The sequence below is a fragment of the Onychostoma macrolepis genome, chromosome 24 (genome assembly GCF_012432095.1).
Source record: "Onychostoma macrolepis isolate SWU-2019 chromosome 24, ASM1243209v1, whole genome shotgun sequence".
Lineage (NCBI taxonomy): Eukaryota > Metazoa > Chordata > Actinopteri > Cypriniformes > Cyprinidae > Onychostoma > Onychostoma macrolepis.
The window spans coordinates 15,426,940-15,446,393 of NC_081178.1; the positions used below are offsets into that span (position 1 = coordinate 15,426,940).

Below are 19,454 nucleotides of genomic sequence, written 5' to 3' on the forward strand. Positions count from 1 at the left end.
ACCCTCTCCCTCCTCCTTGATGGACTTTGGTTCAGACACAGCAAAACACTGCATAGTCTCATATTTCTGCTGTGCCTCGTGATCCTGCGTCTCTTCGGCCTCGCTGTGAGGGTTCACGAGCATGCGGCAGTTGAAGGTGTGGCTGTTCCGCCGAGGATTCTCGCTGGACCACGGCACTCCGTTCACTGTGGAAGGGAGGCGAAGAGACATCACTCACTGTCACTCATTTGAACCAGCATTCCCTAACTTTTCCTTACTGAATAAAGGGGTATTCACACTGACGGTGATTTACAGCGGCAAGGGACTGGAAGTCATTAATTTTCAATGAGAGTTGGCGATGTGAAGCGACATGAGAGACTGTTGGCAATGAGACAAAAATTAAAGTTTATATAAAAAAAATGTGTGCTAACTCAGTGACTTCCAATGGGAGTGTGCACATGACCTGCCTGCCACTCATGTCGCTTCAGGATATTGCAGTGAACTGGTAACCTTCAGTGATTTAACTGGTATCAAATAAGTGTATGCAAAAACTAGGATATTTGCAACAACAATGTGAATAAAACAGCGTTTCCATCCCATGTGCATGTCAAAGATCTTATTGTGAACTAATTAATTACAAAAATTAATTAGAACTAATTAATTTTTTTTGATGTTGTAATGGTAATTAATATATTATAACTCAATATTATGAAATAGGACTTGATACAGGACATATACAGGACTTTTCCAATCACTTAGTCCAGAGGTGTCAAACTCACTTCATGGAGGGCCGGAGCTCTGCAGAGTTTTGTTCCAACCCTGCTCCAACACACATACCATGTGGTTTTCAAATAAGCCTGAAGGACTTGATTAGTTGGATCAGGTGTGTTTAATTAGGGTTGAATCTAAACTCTGCAGGGCTCTGGCCCTCTAGGAATTGAGTTTGACACCCCTGAATTAGTACATCCACATTTGACTGCAAGCTCACCTTCAATGACCACATCTTAAAAGCCGAATAACCACCAATGTAAATAACCAAGTTCCTGTTCCTGTTGTCGCTTCACATTATCAACTCTCATTGAAAATTAATTACCTTTTTTGACACATCTAGGAATTTATTTGGGAAATGTGTTTCCATATTAGTTTACACAAATGTCTTCTTAACGGAATAAAAAATGACATTCACCTCAAATGAGCAATTATGTTTTTTGAACATTTTCTTGGTGCTATCATGCAGTATTTTTATATGTGGATGGAAAGCTAGCTAAGGTGAACAGTTACTCACTCTCATGTCGTTCTAAACCCGTAAGACCTTCGTTCATCTTTGGAAAACAAATTGAGATATTTTTGATGAAATCCGAGAGCTCTCTGACCCTGCATAGAAAGCAACGCAACTGACACGCTCAAGGCCCAGAAAAGTAGTAAGGACATCGTTAAAATAGTCCATTTGACATCAGTGGTTCAACCGTAATATTATGAAGCTAGAAGAATACTTTTTTGTGTGCAAAGTATTCTTTGCATTCAACATGGCAGAGAATGACACAAAAGAGAAGAAATTGTTGAATAAAGTCGTTATTTTGGTTTTCTTTGCACACAAAATAATATTACGGTTGAACCACTGATGTCAAATGGACTATTTTGCGTTGCATTCTACGCAGGGTCAGAGAGCTCTCCGATTTCAACAAAAATATCTTAATTTGTGTTCTGAAGAGGAGCGAAGGTCTAACAGGTTTGGAATGACAAGAGGGCGAGTAATTAATAACAATTTAAATTTTTGGGTGAATCCTTTAAAGTTTTAGAAGTTAGCAATTTGGCATGTATTTATTTTTTAATCATCTAAAGCCATTTCGAGTAAAATTTATTAAAGGAACCTAAGTTATGTCAGCCTTAAGAAAATATACAAGAGCCAAATGCTGAGTGGAACAACAAAATTGACAGTGTTATTGACATTCGCAGGGTGGAAAATGTAACTGCTCACACTTGAGTATTGAGGAACGAGACGTTCCTGAAAAGAAGAGCTGCTAGAAGTGCAGACAAAATGAAAATATCTAAATGGGAAGGAAACCATGAATGGAAAATAGAGTCTCACCATGTGACTTAGGCAGGAGGTTTTTGATGAATTCGTTATGGTCTCCTACATGCAGGATGCTGTAAACACTGGTGTTCATCAGCTCTTCCTGATTATAACGCAGGTACTGTGTCACGTTCTCTGACACAAACACGATGTTCCCCTCCATATTCACCACAAAGAAGAACCCATCTAAGGCCTGGAGGAGAAAAACACAGCCTATTAGTACAATGAGCACAGATGTGCAATTAACACCAATATTATTATATGAAGAGCACAAAGGCTAAAGTACACATCCTTGCTCCATCTAAAAGCGTAACCATTCAATAGGGAAGATTCGATGACCAGTAGAAACAAAACAAAAAGCTGTCCAAAAAGAGTCCTTGTAGACAGATCAAATGAAGTCAAGGGGATTACGGCGTGAGTCTAAATTCATGGCCATGGAGTAGTTTTTGAGCAACAACACATTGAATGTAATGTAATGATCTGATAGTGTTTTCGCCTCTCAATTCAGGTAAGCCATAATGAAGTAATTAGCTGCAGGAAAACAAGATCATCTCATCAGTTGCAGTTAGGAGGTTATTTTAACAGGCTTCCTCTCAAAGCGATACCGTCAGGCAGAGAGACAGGGGAAGTGGAGCAACTGTTTTTCCTCATTTTAAATGCAGATTACAGGCTACAGCTTTATTAGAGTGCATGCTTATGTCGCATCTCCTGAAGGGTGCAGTGAAGGTCAATTAAAATAAGGATATGTTACATATATATTGAAAACATTGGTTATTGGCCAATATTAGAGCTTTTTAATGTATTGGCATTGTCGATATTAGATATACACTACTGCTCAAAAGTCGGTAAGATTTTTTAATGTTTTTGAAAGTCTCCTGTGCTCAACAAGGCTGCATTTATTTGATCAAAAACACTGTAAAAACAGTAATACTTGGAAATATTACAATTTAAAATACATGCTTTCTATTTATATTCTATTAAAATGTAATTTATTCCTGTGATGGCAAAGCTGAATTTTCAGCATCATTACTCCTGGCTTTGCTGTCACATGATTCTTCAGAAATCATAATATGCTGATTTGGTGCTCAAAAAGCATTTTTTCCCCCTCAATGTTGAAAACAGTTGTGCTGATAAATACTTTTGTGATACTTTTTTTCCAGGATTCTTTGATGAAGTGAAAGTTCAAATAACAGTGTTTATTTGAAACAGAAATAGTATAAGTATTTACTTTCACTTCTGATCAACTTCATGCATCCTTAAGGAATAAAAAGATGAATAAGAAATTAATAAAAAAAGTTTTAAAGCTCAAACTATAAATTTAACGCTAACTTAATGTTAAATCTAATAAACTGTTAAATGCAATCGTTGAATCTCAAAATGAACATCCATTTTTCATACCAAATATTATACTTTGGAATGATATTTGTACATATGCTGTGATGCCTAAATTAACCTGCAGCATTTTAAATGACAAATTTACATTTTCAGCATTTTACTTTCAACTGATTTTGAAAAAAAAAAAAAAGTATAGAAATTTAATATCAGATATTTATTGTTCATCAGCCATCTCCTTAAAAATATCGACACATCCCTAGTAGAAATTGACCAATACTGGATTTTGCTAACATTTTGACACCTGAGTTTGATGAGAGTTTTTAAAATTAATAATATTAAAACAGTAAAAGTGAACCTTAATGACTTGAACATTAAAATGTTTTGTTTGTAATAGATAAAAAAAATAAATAAAAAAAAAACTTTATGTAATATAAACAATATATCAGTAAAACTGATATATCAATCTACCTCTAATCCCGAGTCTTCAGTTACACACATTTATATTTATCAGAATTTGCGGTGAAAGCGTCCATGCAATCTTTAATGCATTCGTTTTGTACGAAGATTAACTTTCTTGCCTGCTTGTGCCGGCAATAAACGAGCTCTTGTGAATCTCAGCGCTTCATAGTGTGTGACAGAAATGATATTGACGAGTCTTAATTGAAAGAACACAGCCTTAAGTCAAGCATTACCTATCAAGATGGTGTCAATTAGGCCTCTGAATGCAGCCGGGCCCCTGAGGGCCTATAGCGATCGCTATAAAAGCTGCTGTTTGCTTTAGAATGTGGAACAGCAGCTCGGAAATCATTCTTTAATCTGCGGCGGAGCGTAATAAGCTCTAAATCTTTTTATCAGCAAAACAAACACAGCGCCTCTTCCTAACGCAGAGAATTATTTCACAAACACTCGGCCGTGGAAAAAATAAAACACTCAAGAGAAGCTAAGAACAATCGTACATACTCCAGAGAGCAGATAAAGCGAGGGACGGAAAAAGAGAGAGGGAGCGAGCGAAAAAAGAAAAAAAAACAAAAGCCCCTGTTTGTGCACTGCTCTAGATGTGGCCATCTGGTGGGCACATTCAGCAAACATCGCAGAGTAAACAGGGAGGAATGCCAAATCCACCTTTATTTAGCCAAACTTATGCAACGTGTATTGCAACATGAATGGAGCTGGGTGGGCCCGGCCCGGCCTGGCTGTCCCGCTGTGGGAGGTTGCATAACTTCCTATACAAAGGAGAAACTGGGTCCAAACTCATCGCGAGGTGCGGACACTGAAAACGGACACACGCTGCCTCCGAAGAACACAAAGCTGCTTTAGCGGATCCTATGGCTGCTCGCACTTCAGCTTCCATCGCCAAACAATGGGGTTTTTCACTGGGGCAGGGGGCCGTGCAGAACTGCGAAAGCTTTACACAAGGCCTGTTTGTGTGCACGAGTGCGTGCGCCCGGGCGACACTGGAGGGGCTGTTATGGGTGTCGGGTGGAAAAGGCCAGTCGGGTGAGTTTCCCCCTCTCTGGCCTTTTGTCACAAGTGGTTTTTAATTAGGTGCATTATAGCGTGCGGGTGTGAATTGTCCCTTCCTTCGGCCGTTTCAAACAGATGGAAGATCAAGCGCACAAGCACGCAGGCTATATTTGGCATCCGCTTCGTGTTGATTCGGTGACGGAGGACCTCGGAGGCTATAAATACACCAAAGAGGAGAGGGTGTGAGAGAAAGATGGAGCGACTGGATGGGTGGATTCATTCAGAGCTGGGCGTCCTGCCTGCTCGGCCGACCGACCGACGGAAGTTGTTCGTTTGCACTGGAGAGAGTTGAGCTGTTATTTAAAGGGATAGTTCACCCAAAAATAAAAATTTATTTTTAAAAACCCTTTTCTCACCCTCAAGCCATTAGCAAACAGAATTGGAAAAATAATGACTGGATTGTGATGCCTTTGGTTGGAAAAACAGACAGTTATGCCCCAAAATCATGCCACTGGTTGAGCCAACATTACATAATGTGACAATTTTGCGCACAATGAAAGAAAAACTGCTATATCAGAGCATATCTGAGGTTGGATGTGAAGTTATACAGAATACTTTAATGTTTTAAGGTATTTTAACTGTTTCAACATTTACTCGGTTACCGTTAACCGTTAATTAGATCTACAACTAAAACTCTTAACAATCGTTTTCAGCATTTGAAATAAAAATAAAATATAAAGATGGAATACACTGTATGTGTATGAAGATTAGATCTGAAGTACTAAAAACAAAAAAAGGTTAAAATGACTAAAATTAAGACAAATAAAATAAATGAAAACTATATAGAAATAAAGCACAAAATTGACTAAAAATAAAAATATTTAAAAAAGTGAATTAAAAATAAATACCAAATAGTATATAAGTAATACTAAAATAACACTGCTTTATAGTCTACGTTCAGACTGCAGGCAAAAGTGGCCCTAAATTTTGTGCTCATATATGACTTTTTTTTTTTTAACAGCTTGAACAGCAAAAACCACAAGGAATCTAATTTTTTTTACACTATGAATTTGGCCACTTCCATATCCTAAATACAGGTCAGACGTTTTGCAATGCAAACTCAATCTAAAGTGGTTATATCGTAATTCCTGCGACTTTCGTGCCACTCTTGATCGACATTCGTCACAGTTCCGCATGACAGGAGTCAATCCACAGATATTACTTACAAGTACTTCTTTTGTCAGTCGGTTAATATGGAAGACAGCTGTGACGGTAGTCAGTGGAGGTACAGTGAGGTGTAAATATTACGGTGACAGCTCTATAAAAGCAAAACTTGAACGAAAATTAATGCTAATTCCTTGTCTTTATCCTCCTTATTGCCTGTGCACAAATTTCCAGGCTTCCTTTTGCACATGCAGGTCAGTTTTGGGACTGTGATCATTTCACACTTGAATCTGATATTGGCCACATTTTTAAAAAAATAATGTGAACAGTAAAATGCAGTAAGAACATAGCCACATCATTTCACTCGAGCATGTTTTCCATGCCAAAAATTGCGTACATCTTCTCAACTGTCAGCTCATAAACTCAGAACAAGATGGAGGAATTTGGAGATTTAAACATCAAATGGCAGCCAAATTCTTAACACAACTCATTTTTATAATGGATACAAAAAGGCATTCACTATCACTCGGTCTCCCATACATGGTTCATGCTTGACTCTTCCTCGTACGTGTTCAGTAGAGCCAGTGTAACCTAGTAAACAGAGCACAACAGACCCACCTCAAGCATCATTGGTCCAAGGGCATCTTTGTCAATAACACTTTGGCCTGTCGACGACACATCAGCCTTCTGCACTTCATCCTCATTGGCTGCAGCAGCTTTTTCTGCAGAGGGAGAGAGAGATGCAGAAAAAGAAATGAGATACGAACCCATTACAGAACATCAACACCACTGTCCACAATAACTTTGCTATATTATGTTAAAAACCAAAGGGTGAATAAACTGTACATCATTTATGACCATCTATTGGGAAAGGGGAGATCATATACAGCTGTCTGATTATGATGCACATGAAAAAATAAAAATAAAAATGCTAAAAATGTTTTTGCATGTCAAAATAAATTTTCCACTTAGCAGGAAAAATGACATTTTGTGTCAAAACAAGTCTAAAATATTATTCATGTTGGTGAATTGCCAGTGTATAAAATCAAATAAATTATTTGACTAAAGATTTGCCATGACTCAAGTGACTCAACACTGAGTTTTATGCAGAAAAACACTATTACATTAGTCTCAGAATACATTGGGAAGCACAAATGCAAGAAAATGGGGGGACATCTTCCCAGAATGTCTGGTGTATGGACATATTAACAAAAATGTGAAAAATGTGCAGTAAAATTTGACTTTGGAATTCAACAGTAAGTTTTCTCCCTCTAAATTATGTACATTGCTCAGATTGTTTCCCCAATGATTCAACTAACCTCTTGCTCACCCTTTTTAAAAAGGTCATATTTCTATTGCCTTTAGTTATAGATGCTTTCTTCTAATTTGAGTTGATAGCAGACGTCCTGGAATATAATTAGGCACATTTGTTTTGCCTCATTCTCCTTTCTCCTTGAATAAAGGACAAGTTAAGCAAAAATTGGCACTGCTTACCCTCTCTCCCCTACTAAGTGAATACGGTTAATTTGGTCAGAAACTCAGTCCTCGGTTGGAAACATCAACATTTCCATAAAAGAACCTAAAACCCTTCATTAGATCCTGCAGAGTTTAAGTGTTTTATTTTCAAATGACATTAAAAGGCACTTCATGTGGTCCTGCTAGCTTGAGCGTATTAGTATTTCTTTAAAGGGCAGTTCTCTCTCTCTGCTCACTAGCGTTTCATTTCATACTGCACACACACCTTTTAAACCTCTTTCTCACTCTTTCATTCTGCCGTGCGCTTGTTGAGACATGTTGTTATGGCACACATCCGGACCTTAGCAACGCGTGAGACAGAAGCTGTCAGGCTAAATGGGTGCATGTGAAGCCTCACATAACAGCCATGCAGCCAACAGCCCGGACATGAATGGAACCGTCAATACACACATGCGCTCGCACACAGACTCCAAACAAACCATTATATAAAGAATGGAGAACATCATTCTCTCCAACAAAGTGACAAGATTTGTAAACAACATCGCCTGCAAAACAAAGCACTTGTGATGGAGCTAAATCTAGAAGGAAAACTGGTGAATCTCTGGCTCATATTTCATCACAAATAATAATAATAATAATAATTATAATTATTATGCAATATTATTTCATTATTTTTAGGACAATATTTTTGCAATGCTTTAACTAATAAATTATGCCAAAAATAAAAGGAAATTGTTTACATGACAAGTAAGCACACATCCTTTTTGTTTTATTATTGTAAAGAAAAAAAACTAACTTTTGTTTCATTGTCATTAAAACATTTTTCATTATTATTTTAATTATTACATTAAGTCACAATGTCAAGAAAAAAACCTTAAATATTATAATTACGACATTCATTTATTCTTTTTGGGGTGATATGAGGTGACCCAGAGATGTAAATAATGCGGGAAAAGTGGCTCTAAATAACACCATTTGTGAAAGATGTGACATATAATAAAGCATCATCTGAAGTGGAGAGTTACTATTAAAAATAAATAAAATAAAATAAAACAAAAATAAGACTATTAAAATATTCAAATAAAAATAAAATTCTATTAAAACTATTAATAGAATAGACTATTAAAATAAAATTCGATAACTGAAATAAAGTTTAAAATAAAATATAAATAGTAGATGACAAACTTAAAAAATTTGCAACTGAAATAAGTGTGAGTACCAAAATTATGAAAACAAACTGAAAAAAATTAAACATTAACATAACAAATGAACAATCAAATTAGCGAAACTTCAACCAAAATTAGATTGAAATAAGTGAATATAAAATTAAAAACATTACTACAGACAACACTAAAATAACACTAACAATTTCTGCCGTCAGTGAAACATCCTCAATCCCACAATTCCCTAGACCAATCTAACTTCCTGTCTGTTCCCATCCATTAAAGAGAGTGGTCGGGATCATCAGTGGATGCACTGGTCTCGCAGAGGACACGATAGAGAGGCAAACTGCGCTGGCATGATGGGTAGCCATATGGCAAAGCGAGAGGGCCATCCATCAGCCTCCCCCTCAGACCGTTCTGGGATGCTCCAAACACTGCTCTTCCCGTATATGTGCATATGTGTGTGTGTATCTGGGAGAGATACGCATGCGTACACTCCTGATGATGAGTGGATGTGAGCGCGTTGTGTGTCAGCAGGTCTTTGCGGTGCCCAGCAGGGACTGGTAAACCAGCACAGCTGCACCAGAGGTCCGGTGATAACTCATTCCCTCTCTCATTTCAAACTCGGCTCCAAAACGCTTTCCTTTCCGTCAGCCAATCCCCATCAAACAGGAAAAAGGCAGTGTGATCTCCAGAAAGGATGTGAATCAGGCCATATCGTTCACTCCAACAGCAGATGGAGTTTCTTGAGGCCTTTAGGATCTGCCCTATCAGTCACAATTCAAAGCCCCGCCCATGACTCTGCTCTCGACCAATCAGTGCACAGCCTGATCGTGGATACTAGGTCATGACTCTCCATGGGAGAATTTCATATCTTGTCATCTACTGGGTGTTGTTCAGTCTCTAAATTTATAAGCGCTGACTCACTAATGAACAAATTAAACGTGTAATTAAACAATCCAGTTTTTAAACTCCAGTTTGGTGTTTTAAATGTGTAGCAGATGAACTACAGACTAAAAATACCCTTTTCAGGTAAATTCAGGTAAACGGATTGTGTTTTCTATGCAAAGAGGAAGGAAACTGTTTACTGCCGCAGTTTAATAGTCATGCTTGCTAGCATAGCTAGCATAATAGCATCACTATTATTACTGCTTACACTTATATTGGACCATTTGTACTGTGAATTACACCTCAAATCACAACTTACTTAGGAAAGGTGCGCTAATATTTTGCTAGTCAGTCGGATTTAGGATATTCACCTGATAGATAATAATATATTCACACTGAAGGAAGGATCGGAGTCATGTCTAGGGAAAGGAATATCATATCCACAGCATCCGAGTAACTGCATAGTAATGCAAAAAACCCTACTCCTAACACTTTAGCAACACCCTGGCAACAATCACTACACTTTAGTGTCAATTTTCGCACATTCATTAGTCTTTTTTCAAATGTAAACACGGGTTAAAAAGGGACCATTCAAATAAAAATTATGTTTTGTGGAACCCAAAAAAGATTTTAGGCAGACTGACAGTTTAGTTGACTATTTACTTTCACTGTGTGGAAAAAACATCATTGGAAGTGAACAGTGACTGAAGGTTCGGTCACACATTGACTGTTTTACAGCGAATTTTCGCAATCAGAATCCTGTCACTTCAACAGGAATTCACACAATCTGGAAACTTGCATGAGCGCGAAATATTCCGCAAACAGATTTAACACGGATTCAAGTTGGTCGCTACACTACTGACAACAGACAGTGGGCAATTTTTGCCTGCAAAATTTCACCAAAATTCCACAATTGGTGACCACATTTTGAGGCTATCAGTTCCTAATATTCTGCCTAACAACTCCTTTTGTGTAAGAAAAAGTCATACAGGTTTGGAGTTAGGAAAATAATGGCAACATTTTTAGGTGAACTATCCCTTTAAATGCTAGCATTCATCATTATCGGTTTAATGAGCATTAAAGGGATAGTTCACCCAAAAATGAAAATTCTGTCATTAAAGCTACTGTAAAGTAACTGTTTTGTGTTCAAAATTTACAAAATTTATAATAAGCGAGTACACCATGAATCCATTTTCCAAACCGTGTTTTTGGCTTGTCCTGAATCACTATGGTACACCTATAATAAGTGTTTATATTCAGACTATTTTAGACTGGTTCGGGTAGGTACCGCTGCGGAGTAGCCCGGTACCTGCGTGATTCGTTATAGACATGAACCGAGAGAAGTAGCTCCGGCTACAATGTTCTTCCGCAAGACACACACAGTTCTGTTTATTAACCGCTAGAGCGCCAAAAGTTACGGACTGCAGCATTAATTACTCACCCTCATGTCATTCCAAACCCGTAAGACCTTCATTCATCTTCGGAACACAAATTAAGATATTTTTGATGAAAGCCGAGAGCTTTCTGACCCTGCATAGACAGCAAAGGAACTACCAAGGCCCAGAAAGGTAGTAAGGACATGATTAAAAGTCCACGTGACATCAGTGGTTCAACCTTAATTTTATGAAGCTATAAGAATACTTTCAAACAAATCTTAATTTGTGTTCCGAAGAGGAATGAAGGTCTTATGGGTTTGGAACATGAGGGTGAGTAATTATTGAAAGAATTTTCATTTTTAAGTGAACTATCCCTTTAAAACAATAATTCATGAAATTCCTTTTGTAACGCTTATGTGACTTAAATTAGTCTTATTATATTTTACCCAGCACATACTAAAATCCCTAAATACCTTAAAGAAACTGACTATTTTAATGTTTCATATTTAACCACAGGAACTAAGGAAAAAAATTCTTTAAAGAGACATTTGTTGCTTTGGGTGTGAATAAAATGTGAGGAACAGAATTGTGAGCCTTTAACACTGTATTTTCAGCAGAAAGCTGCTTCTGCTTTAAAGGGCTGTGAGTGTCAATAATGTGTGCTTCGTTTACAAGGAAAGCTGACTGCTGCACTCTATACTTGAGGCCTTGTTTACAGGCAAAACAGGCCGATTTGTGTGTTTGGAGGCAGTTTGAGACTGTACAAGCACAGTTAGAGCAGTGTGTGATGTTGGGGCCATGTGGCATCGAGCGTAGCGGAGGGGAGGTGAAGGAGGGGAACGGGACGACGCAGCAGACGGTGACCATCGCTGTTAGCTTTGCATCACATTGCTCAGCATTACATAACCCAGAGCTCAGTACATCACAAACAATCTTCATCACAACCCAGTCAGAATCAATGCAGATACACACACACACACAGGTCAAAACAGCACCCAGTCTGAACTGTTGAAAACAATACGGATGATAATTTGAGCAGAAAAACACTGCAGGAGCAAGCCAATCTTATGATTTATATAAATCTATATCAGTCTATATTTATGATTGTGCCGTAACAAGAATTTCCAGAAAGTTTATTTAAGAAATTTCTCATCACAGGTAGAGCAAGGATGAGAAATATGATATCCCTCAATAGGGGAGGGACTTCGAGATACAATTAAGCTTCTTCTCAGAAGTTTGTGATATAATCTAGTATAATGTTTCCAAAATTTATTAGCATAACTTTTCAAGTAACTAAAATCATAACGTGCTAACAAGCACTGCACCTGAATCCAAATCTTTGCGGTTAATAATTTTGGCAACAAAGAAACGCAAATGAGTCTTAAGTTAAACATCCCTAACTCAAGATGACTTTAAAATACAACACAAATGCAGAAAAGTAATGAAGCTATGATTTCTAATTAAATCTTATGTTTGGTTTCTGTATTTTTTCTTAATGCAGTGACAAATTACATTGTACATCAGTGACATGTTTGCAGTTAGCATGATGCTAATCTATAGGCTCCTGCTGAAAGCCAATCTGGAATCAATGGCTGATTTGACAAGTTCTTTCTCAAGATCTCTACACAGGCCAAATAGTTTCCTAAAGAACCTGAAACGCCTACATGTGTCTTGTGTTAGCTGCTAATAACTTCTAGCCTAACCCAAATGTCTGACTATGCTAAAGCTCAGTGAATGTAACACTATGTGGAGGTTATGTTTTCAGCATCAAGCCTCAGAGTTAATACTTGAATTGAAGATTAATAGGACAAGTAAAACGGTAAATTCAAAGAAGAGTCCATCGGTTTTCTTACCTTGCTCTTTAATTTGACGAATCTGTTTGACGGTTTCCTTTAGGATTGCACATTTGTCAGGCTTGACATTGAAGTTGTCGATATCATTGAAGTTTGCGAAAATCAGCTCTGCAAGCTCCTCTATGTATTTATTTTCATGTTCCCGGTTACGTTTCTCAGTGCTTCGTTTGGGACTGTGAAGAGAAACAAAAAATTATTCAGACTAAAGAGCAAAAATACAAACGTGTCATTCAGATCAGTACATGCTTAAGATCTTCCTCAGTTTGATAGTTTCAACTTTTATTTATTATTTTGGCAAAGATGCAAGGAAAAAAGAAAAAAAAGGAAAAATGTGACAAGTTTTAGGAGTATATCTCATCTCAACATCAAGCATTTTGTAACAAATGTGCAATTTTTAACAAACAAAAAAAATATTATTTATATAAATATAATAAATAAATTTTTATTATTGTTACTTTTCTGGAAAAAAAAAAAGTGTTAAATTCAGGAGGGCTGCACATTCTTTCATTAATTTTATGATATTTAAAAAATTGTACACATACTCATGGGTGTCTTTGGACAATAAACTGCATTTTAAGGTGCCATTACAAACATTTTTACTGTGTATAACCTTCAGACAACCCGACAATAAGTCAATTCTGAAAATATGCAATTTTGCATATTCCTAATAAATGATGCTTTAATGTTATTAGGTAGAAATACCTACATAAAAAATCCAAACAATCCTCAAAAAAAAAAAAAAAACAAGAGCAAGACCCTCTTTTCTGCACTGTGTTTAACACAAAAATAGACTAAAGTTTCCAGAGCTTCTTCTGTGCAACCTTAAACAGGTTGTATTTTCAATTTGCTGCTCTGCATCTTCAGCAGTTTGCACAGAAAATTTTGTCAATAAAGAGGGCATGCATAGCTCCTTCCTGTGAATGAATTATACAGACTGATGTTTCCTGACTCAGTGGAAAAGGTCTTTATATAGAAACGTGTATTATCTAGGCTGAGCTCCACCGGTGGGAGGCCTGCTCAAGATTATTGCAGTTCAGCGGTTCATAGCATAGACACCGAGAAATTCACTCTGCTATACATGCAAACTAAAAATGTGTATGCTGCAATGAATCCAGTTTCGGAGTTCATTGTAACCTGCTGTTCATTTGTCTACTGGTTTGCATGCTGTGTAGTTGAAGTACCTTGGGCCCAGGAGGTCTGATGGGCATTCCTTGCGCTTTTGAGCCTCTGACCTGGCAGGGTCCGACGAGTTTTCCCCGACAGCACTCATCCTCACTGCATATCACCTGTTGGAGAGAACATCAACATAAGCGATTCAGAAAATGCTCAATGGACTCATCCTCTTTAGGCAGGCTTGACAAATGAACACACTTAGCTTATATTTAGTCTTCACTGTAGCATTTAAAGAGGTGGACCAATAAAAAAAAAAAAAGTCATTATATTAAATTATCTTCTGAACAGGTTGAATAACAACACACTGTGCCAACTATTTTTGCTGCATTTCAGGAAAGCCAGTAGACATAGGTCTGCTTAACAGTTCAAACATATGCAGTTAAACATCATAATGCAATAAATTTGAGCACCTGATGATTTGCAAACAAGCCAAACAGCTCTTCTGAGATAGATTTATGTGGAATCTATCAGTCATTTAGGTACTTGTGTTTGAAATTAGTCTATAAGGGATTTCTGAGGATTTTGGGGAACTGTTTTTTCCTTTGGTTTGGCTGTGAGTGCCTGAAAACATCTTGGAAGCTTGCATCTAAAAAACCTCAAAAATAAATTCTTATCAGTTAATATGGTTTTAAACGGCTCTTTACAAGGACTGAAAAATTTAATTACTAATTAGAGATAATTAAAAGCCGAGAAGGCTTAGGGGTTGTGTTCAGAGGTCATATACTGAAGATGTGGGTTGATGCTGGAAGGCGTAAGGAGGCCTGCGAAAATGAAAATGAGAGAAAATGGAACGAAAAAGGGATTCAATTATATTGTGCGACAATGGGTGTCCCCTGAGAGCGAGCGAGAGAAAAGAGAGGGCAGAGCAATGAAAGAAAAGTGGAAGTAACACGAAAGTAAGTGAGTGGTGAGAAATCAAGAGAGAGTAAGGGGTCAGCGAGCGAGAGAACACAATGTGCCGTATACTGTACAGCACAAAAAGACTGTTGAGCATGCAAATTTTCATTTAACAAGTCCCAACAAATACAGACACAAGCGCAGCCATTTATCTTTCCAACACATCCTACAATATGTAGTTTCACTTTCTATTCATATTTGTGTGCCTTATAGAACCAGGCTTGAACGAAAATTGGGAATTCCCACGAGAGAGAGAAAACTAGTACATTTCATCATCTAGTACTGTTCTCGATATGATGAAAGAAAGAGAGAGAGAGAAATGTGTCCCATCACAAGGGGAAAATGAAGCAATATAAATTATTGAATGAGGCTTTTTAATAATAACGTGCAACATTAAAAGGCACACATGACTGTAAAGCAAACCAAAAAATAGCGAAAGAAATACATAAAATGGGGAATGAAAATGCATAAATTTGAAATGTTACTTTGAAACGTTTCCTTTAATAATATTTTATATATATTATAATAATAATATTTTATATTAAACACTACATATTATATATCTAACATATAGGTGGAAACTGCAAAACCAAATTTTTCTGGATTCTGTCACGAATAAAAAGATTAAAACAACAGCATTTGTTTGACATTATAACTTTACAAATGTTCTTACTGTTAATTTTGATGAATTTAATGCATCCTTACTGAATAAAACTATTAATTTCTTGCAAAAGTATTATAATATAATATAATATAACAATTTAGTCTACATTTGTACATACAAAAAAGAAAAAAAGTGCATGCGAAGTTTGGGATCTGTTAGAGGTTATGCTGAAATTTTTTTGACATAAATAGGACTGTTAATGTAATGGAAAATGTTTTCAAACGGTTGCAGCCTCATGGGTAAATTTGTTGAAAATTGCATTCAGCGTTCCAATAAAAACATTACATAAATAGCATTATGTGGGCTAATTATCACAATTGAAAATGGCAGACCTATTTTAAAAAGGTGGAATTATGATAATGGTCCGTTGCAATTTAAGCATTATCTACTCAAAAGCATTGTTAGATCATTTACTAGATTTCCATTTCTGAAGCCAAACATGGGAGTCAGGAAAAAAAAGCTAATTGAAAAGTAAAACTAATATATTACGTCAACAAAAAACAGGCACTTCAGAGTGTTGATGAGACCTGTTGTGAATTTGGCGCTAATTTAAAACACCAGGCAGTGGAGGTTAATGAAAACACCATCCATCCCCTCTCCGATCTCTCTCAGGGCTTCATCTGCAGTGTTTTGGAAGCAGGCGGAGAGACACCCGGGCCAGCACACGAGGCCAACACATTGGGCTGCGTTCAGGCCAAACTGACGCACACACATTGCCTTACGTAATTTGCAGCCGCGCTGTAGGCCGGCTGGGGGAGTCAGAGCCGGAGTGAATGGAGCACTGGTATTGAATCCCTGCTGGATTGCAGTGCCCTACTTAAACCTAATGACAGAGAGGCCAATCAAACAGCTCTGGGGGACAAGGCCGACGCTACAGACACTGGACACCAGCTAAATAGAGAAAAAACAGAGCAAGATTCTTTCAGACAGCGTTAACCTTTAGGACTGAAAGACATTCATCAGCCGGACATCTGAATCGTAACATTACGTAAGGCCTTCTGTCAATCATGGGGCCCTTCTGTTCATCTTGATGACAAACGGATTCTTGTGACACAGCCTAGAAAGTTTTCTGTGCCCCCTTGGACAGTGGACACCACTGGAATTGGGAATCTAATTATACAATGTCACAGTTAACATAACTGTTAGCCTGCATTAGCACTAAATGTGTCAAAAGCACTGTTACTGGTGCCACCAATTTTCAAGAGATCACTGACAAAAGACTGAAATCACATCGGTGCTTGTTCACATGACAATCGCATAGTGTGAATTATCTATGGCTGCCACTGACTAAAGATTTGAGTCAACTAGTAGTAGTTTTATTACAAAATCAGGAAGTATTTGAATAGATTTGAATGGGTTAGATTAAAAGTATACATATCAAGCTTTCTATAGATATATATCTGTAAGGCAAGTAGCTTATATGCTGAGTTTCAGTTCATTTCACGGAGGCCGAGATGGTAGAAATCACATCCTATTTGTTTTATTTGTGAATGACCCTTTGCAGTTTAGAATGCTGTATTACTTTTATTTGTAATGATGGAGCATTTTAAGTTGTTTCTGCTGTTATCAGGAAAAAAAATGCAAGTGATCTCACCGGCGCCTCCATGTTATGCAGTAGCGCGCTAAAAGCTTACACTATGCACAAACACAGATATGCGCCTAATCGTGCACATTAATCTAGGTTAATGTTAGAGCTACATGTTTGCTACATGTTTCAATTTCAAATTATAAGCCATATTTGAGGTCAATGAATGATAATTGTAATTCGCACTCGATGTACAGTAATTACCTCAAGGACAAGCTGTTAAGGATCTGTCCATCACGGACAGTTTTTCTTTGTTTCTATGACTAACCGACTAATAAAATTTTGGTCCACGTACAATGCGCCTGTTCCAAATGGCACCCTAAACCCTCACGGTCTTCCTCTGAATTCGCACTTTCGTGACGTAATGGGTAGAAATTCGCAAGCATCTTTCTGAAAGCTAAAATGATGAATGGGACACCCTATGGTTTTGTGGACTTTACGGACATGCGCACGTAGCGACCATTGTAGGTCCTCAAGACCGAAAGTGCACACGAAGTATGCCATTTGGGACAGGGCCAATTTTGTCACCAGAATAGTATACGCATACTGAAAGCGCAACCACCTGATTTGTGTAACTGTGCGCACTTTGTACTTGCAGGTTGCACATGCGCATTGAATTTGTTTTGCACTTAACAGTTCTTCCACAAGGTGGCAACACTGGTCCAGGCCATTATTTCACAGTAGAAACTGAAACTAAAGAGACGGAACAACAACAATATAATACTGGAAACTGCAAGAACAACAGACACCCGCACTGACTTGTGTGAGGGTGTTATGAGACAGCCACAACTGAAGTTTAAAAGAGCACAGAAACATTTTTTATCGGTCATAACTGGACAAAAGATGAAACTTCCTAGAGCGCATATCTCGACCGCCTGAGTTTGCGCATGCTATCAAATGGAGTATACTTTTTGAAAGGCTACGTGTTCGACTGCAAACATACGCGTACAAAAATGAAGTGAAAATGAAAATCCTGTCATCATTTACTTACCCTCAAATTGTTTCAACCCTGTATTTCTTCTGCTGAATAAGACAGATATTTTAAAAGAGAAAAAAAGTTGATGGTCCCCATTGACTTTAGCCCTATTCGGACGGGACTAGTTTTACAGGGGGTCATTAGAGAAATGTGTGTTTCACAGACGTACTTGGTGATTTTAATCCCGTCCGAATCTGCCATGTCTGTGTTTTTCTCACACAACCTCTGTTATAATTCCAGAGCAAATTACCTACTGTTTTTCAGCAAACTCAGTGATCCGCTGAGAAAACTAATCCCGTCCGAATGCGATGTCTGTGATTGCCGGTGAGATTTTTTTTCACAACGCGTTTCCTTGTGTGTTTTGGCCAACGTGAATTACCGTGAGACGCTCTTACCGCTCATGTTTGATATATTTGCCTCCGGCAAGGAAAAATAAGTAAATAAATTAAAAACAATAATAAAATCAAGAGTCAGATCACATAAACCATTCAGACTGGCTATTGTAATATCTGCGTCAGGTAAAATTACTCACGTTCATTTCTGCACTCAATTACATAATGTTTTAATTACATATGCACCTTTATGAAAATTAAACATGGGTTTACTACAAATAAATAACTAAAGTAAAACTAAAGCAACCACACATTAACATGGTTTTGCTATACTAGCCATATAGCTTCACCATGGTATTTGTAGTAAAATTGTTATACTTATGGTAATCAATCCGAATGACACGCAATGCACGCATACAGAGCACGTGACCTCTGAAACGCCCAGATGTACAAAACAGACCCTCCCACCTCTGTAATAAACACAGAGATGTTAGTCCCGTCCGAATTGGTACATGAAAATCGCAGACGTCAGGCGATAAGAATCAAAACTCAAACGTAGTTTAGAAAACTAGTCCCGTCCGAATAGGGCTTATGATAGTATTTTTTTTTTCCATGCTACGCAAGTCAATGGGGTCTATCAATTGTTTGGTTACCCATATTGGTTTGGAATAATTTGAGGGGGAGTAAATGTTCACACAAAATTTTTGTTTGGGTGAACTATCCCTTTAAGCTTCTTCTTGTCAACTATAACATTTAGTCAACTATTTGGAGGCCAGCCCTACTATTATCAAAGACACAATCTTAAAGAAGAAATATTTAGCAATCTAAATATCTGGACAACAGAGCTTTGCAGTGTGAAATGTGTTTTGACTGAAAATGACATCAGCAATGGCCTACAGCCAATGAGAGAGCAAGATACAGGGCAAGAGAAATTTCAGAGAAACAGCGATCTGATGACTTTGAAAATCATGTAGTGTAAACCCAGCATTAACTTAGTGCTAAAATAAAAAAGCATGTAGAGCATCATTGCACCAAATATCATGGTATGGATAATC

The 19,454-nt window shown here is 37.5% G+C and overlaps 1 protein-coding gene across 4 annotated transcripts in view; it reads right to left on the bottom strand.

Annotated features, from left to right (window-relative positions):
- The window catches only part of ncoa2 (nuclear receptor coactivator 2), a 103,447-nt gene that overhangs the window by 42,742 nt on the left and 41,251 nt on the right, over positions 1-19,454 (bottom strand). For all 4 annotated transcript variants that reach the window (XM_058764657.1, XM_058764658.1, XM_058764656.1 and 1 more), the window contains exons 3-7: positions 13,954-14,058; positions 12,773-12,945; positions 6,635-6,738; positions 2,069-2,246; positions 3-185 (exon numbers count right to left, since the gene is read on the bottom strand). In XM_058764657.1, coding sequence (XP_058620640.1) covers positions 3-185; positions 2,069-2,246; positions 6,635-6,738; positions 12,773-12,945; positions 13,954-14,042 — 727 coding nt within the window. In that variant the 5' untranslated portion in view covers positions 14,043-14,058. The remainder of the gene's footprint in view (positions 1-2; positions 186-2,068; positions 2,247-6,634; positions 6,739-12,772; positions 12,946-13,953; positions 14,059-19,454) is intronic.